Raw genomic sequence first — 4,194 nt, 5'->3', positions numbered from 1 at the left:
CAGTGTCAGGTAGTCTTCGTTCCTCTGGGGTCTCACAGTCTTCACTCCTCTGGAGTTCCACAGTAGGTGTCTGGCTGCTGTTCTTCCTGGGTCTCTTCCCGGCCCCTCTCGCAGTGGAACCCCGTCTGGCAGCAGTGTTCTCGCACTGCGTTGCTCTCGCTGGCGCTGCCTCACTCTCACTGTTCCAGTCTTAATGTACATCTTCTTTCTCTCCCTAATAGTTCTTACGTCAGTCTTCTTCCTATGCTAACACCAGACCAATTTTACATCATGGGCCCTCTAACCCATGAGTCCTCAAGGTTTCCTAGAGCCCACAGCTGTTAGTGGTTATTTTTCTTGCTTGTTTTCCCTCAAAATTGGGTCAATCTGACTTCCATCTATGCCTCAAAACACACACACTGGCTGGAGTGTGAGTATCATGTGCCCTGTATTATTGTGTTTGTATTGCCCGCCACTGCCTGCAGAGGTTTTAACTGCTATATCAATGCAAAACCCCATATCCTCTAGTAATATTATTTACTACTAGAAATTCCTTTTGCAAATTAATCATTGACACAGGAAGATGGAAGAGAAGTTCATTTCCAAGTTGCTGCATCATAGTGAATCTTTTTTTCATCTTAGTACAAAAACTCAAAACAGTTAACACTGCATTCAGAATTGTGCCTCCTTCAATTCAAAGCCTATACTCTTGTCAAGGTTTCCGTAAACTTTAATGAGAAATACTTGTGTCGTGTGAGTATGTGGAGAGGAAACCTAAACCAGAAATGGGCTTACTATCATGCTTGACTGGATAGGCGACCGGTGCAAGAGAAGCTTTGCCGAGGGGGCTGGTATATTGGAGATGGTGAGGTTGGCTCAGAATTAGGGCAAGGTTCAGAGCCGTTTATTCATAAGGTCACAGTGGATTTGGCAGATAGTAACATTGTATGTTAACAAATCCTTGGAAAACGTGGTGTTCCCAAAACTGCTAGGTTAATGTAGGACGGTGGTGGTGAAGTGATCTGGTGAAGTGATCGGTGGTGGTGAAGTGATGTTGACTTTGACCCTTTGAACACTATATCGGAACTCTGACTGATCCGGTGCCATCCTTAGCATTTCTGATAAACTTGATCTCTGCTGCAGCTTCTATGTCAATCTATCTGAGGGTCTTCCCCATTTTCGCTGACCCTCCAGTTTTCCATGCAAGATATCCTTGTCCAAGGAATAGCCTCTCCTAACATGCCCAAAGTGAGACGAAGTTTCATCATCTTTGCCTCTGAGAAGCAGAGACTCTGGCTGCCCTTTCTCCAAGACCCAGGCGGGACGGTAAGCAGAAGCAAATAGGCCCAGCCAAATAATAGTTCATAGGTCCAGAATAAAAAAAAAGCCCCCCAACTTCAATCTAATGCACCACAGGGGAGACCATATGTATTGAGCATGTAGCCAACTGGCTCGTTCCCATTTCGCTTCCATGAGATCGGGCGGCCTGCTTACTGAGGCCAACACACAAGGAGCCTAGGACTCCATAACCAGTAAAAAGGTACTTTCTGCAACCAGGTGGCCTGCCTCCTGAGGGCGGGGACGCAGTTGACCACGCCCATCTGGGAAACGCTCCGTCCACTTCCGGCGCGCCCTCGACGGCCGTCCCAGCGTCCTGCTCGGTCCCGCCCAGTGGCGTCATCACCGCCCCTTCCCAGCTGGTGTTCTATATTTTGCTGTCGATCCTTCTTTCCTCTTTGCCGCAGCCACCGCCACCGCCACCGCCACCGCCAAAATGTGAGTGATGCTACCCAACACTGGGCGGCTTCGGGTCCCGGGAACAGCGGCCTGTGTCTGGGAGCCACGCGGGGACCAGTGCTTGTGTCCGCTGTTCGGACGCGAGCCACGGCCGCGAGCGCGTGATTTCGAGGGCTGGGTGGGCAGTGCCCCCGGGTGGCCGCTGAGGCCCGGCCGGGCTAGTCTAGAGGGTCCGGCGGGCAGTAGGCGGCGGGTGGCTGGCAGACGCGGAAGAGGCAGAGGCCGGAGGCCCCCGAATTTTCCGGAGGAAGACAGTCTGTCCGCACCCACCCCACCCTACCACAACTCCGCCCTCGCCCCTTCTTTTCTGTCCGCTAAGTTTCTAAGAGGAGTAGCGACTACCTGCCTTGTTGAGCGCCTACCCAGGCATTATGCAGAACACCGGAAATTGCCAGGGGAAAGACCTCTGCCCTGTCTTGAGGCACTTTCATTATTAAAAGCAATAGCTACTTGAAAAGGCAAAAGTACCCTTACTATAACAACGAGTAGCAGACCTTAAAAAGATACGGATCTTCTCTTTTTTTATAAGCAAATTTGCTATTTTAGTAGTGTCTCAAGTGGTAACTGAGAATCAGAATGATTAAGAATCACAAGGACTATCTCTCCTTTTGTCCACCTCGACTTAAGATTTGCTGCTCACCCACAAAGGGTATTTTATCTTCTGTTTTAAATTTTTCAGAATACTTGGAAGACTCTTTATGTTGTGGATTAGGACTACTAAAATTCTTCCAAGCTTTTCTTGAATGACGTTTATAGTCCTTGGTTTTAGTACTAGGTCAATGATCCACCTTGAGTTGGTTTTTGTATATGAAGTGAGGTGGGGATCTTGTTTAATTCTTCTGCAGATAGTTTTCCAATTTTGCCAACACCATTTGTTAAAAAGGCTGTCGTTTCCCCACTTCACTGATTTCACCTCCTTGTCAAAAATCAGTTGACCATAAATAGATGGGCTGATTTCCGGGTTCTCAATTCTATTCCATTGATCTTATGTGTCTGTCATTGTACCAGTACCATGCTGTCTTGACTACCACGGCAGTGTAGTAGGATTTTAAATCGGGGAGTGAGATGGGGAGGCTGGATTTTATGAGGAGAGGAATGTGATGTCAAGATTAAAAGACTAATTAACAACATACATGATGCAGATGACACAACCTTACTTGCTGAAATTGAGAAGGACCTGAAGTGTTTCTACAGAAGATCAAGGATTGTAGTCTTCAATATGAATTGAAGCTCAACATCAGGAAGACGAAGATTCTCATCACTGGGCCAATTGGTAGCACCATGATAAATGGAGAAGATTGCAGTTGTTAGCAGTTATAGCTTGCTTGGCTCTACCTTCAGCACTCTTGGCACCAGCTGTCAGGAAATCAAAAGGCAAATTGCACTGGGAAAATCTGCTGTCAGAGACCTCTCCAGAGTACAGAGAAGCAGAGATGTCAGTCTAGAGACTAAGGTGTGCCTAATCCAGGCCATAGTCTTTGCAGTTACTTGCTATGCATCTGAGAACTGGACAATGACTAAGGATGACAGAAAAATAATGTTTTCTTTTGAGTTGTGGTACTGGAGAAGAGTCTTGAACATACCATGGATCTCCAAGGAAACAAGTCTGTCTTGGAGAGGGTGTAACCAAGTTTCTTCTTAGAAGCTAGCATTTTGAAACTCTGTCTCACATACTTTGGGCACGTAGCCGGGGAGTCCGATTCTTGGAGAAGGACATCATGCTTGAAAGGGTGGAAGGACAGTGCAGGACACAAAGACCCCAGAGGAGATGGATTGATACAGTAACTGGGTCCATGGGGTTTAGTATGTCAGAGTTTGACTGGCTCAGAATAGGGCAGGCTTCAGAGCTGTTGTACATAGGCTCACTATGAGTCACAGGCAACTTTACATGACATAACAGCGACATTTGGAATTATTTATTCATGCTCTTATCTTTCTTTATTTTAGGTCTACAGGTGCACCTGCAGGTTCAAGTGCTGCTGTTGGCAGCAGTCGAAGACTGCAGCAGACACAAAACCAAGTGGATGAGGTATTATTACTTTGAAATGTTGGAAACATGCATTTTGACCAATCAGAGCTCTCTGGAAATAATGCTGTTTAGAAAAAGTATCATCAATATAAAATGTTTTTTAACCGTATTATTATATCGTTGTTGGGTGTAGTCAAGTTGACTTCAATTTGTAGTGACATTATGTAACAGAGTGAATGGCTCAGACTCAATAGGATGTTCTGGGCTTTAATCTTTATAGAAGCATATCACCAAATCTTTCCTCCTGACCTAAAACACCAACTTTTTGGTTAGCAGTCAAGTGCTTAATTATTATGCAAACAGGGCTTCTGAGAATATCATACATAGAACAAACATGTGTCCTGTTTTCTTGAAGCCTTCATCTAAATAGATGTCAGATTTTTCCAATA

At 45.9% G+C, this 4,194-nt stretch overlaps 1 protein-coding gene across 1 annotated transcript in view; it reads left to right on the top strand.

The window, feature by feature from the left end:
• CAMTA1 (calmodulin binding transcription activator 1) overlaps positions 1–1,763 on the top strand; it is a 1,380,526-nt gene extending 1,378,763 nt beyond the window's left edge. The window contains exons 24-25 of the mRNA XM_006885914.1: positions 115–181; positions 1,537–1,763. Coding sequence (XP_006885976.1) covers positions 115–181; positions 1,537–1,763 — 294 coding nt within the window. The remainder of the gene's footprint in view (positions 1–114; positions 182–1,536) is intronic.
• Positions 1,764–4,194: the final 2,431 nt, after the last annotated feature.

This window comes from Elephantulus edwardii, unplaced genomic scaffold (assembly GCF_000299155.1).
Source record: "Elephantulus edwardii isolate Elephantulus edwardi_28Jun2011 unplaced genomic scaffold, EleEdw1.0 scaffold00045, whole genome shotgun sequence".
NCBI classification, from domain to species: Eukaryota; Metazoa; Chordata; class Mammalia; order Macroscelidea; family Macroscelididae; genus Elephantulus; species Elephantulus edwardii.
Note: the sequence above shows the minus strand (reverse complement) of the source record. Positions and strands in the feature narration are given on the sequence as shown.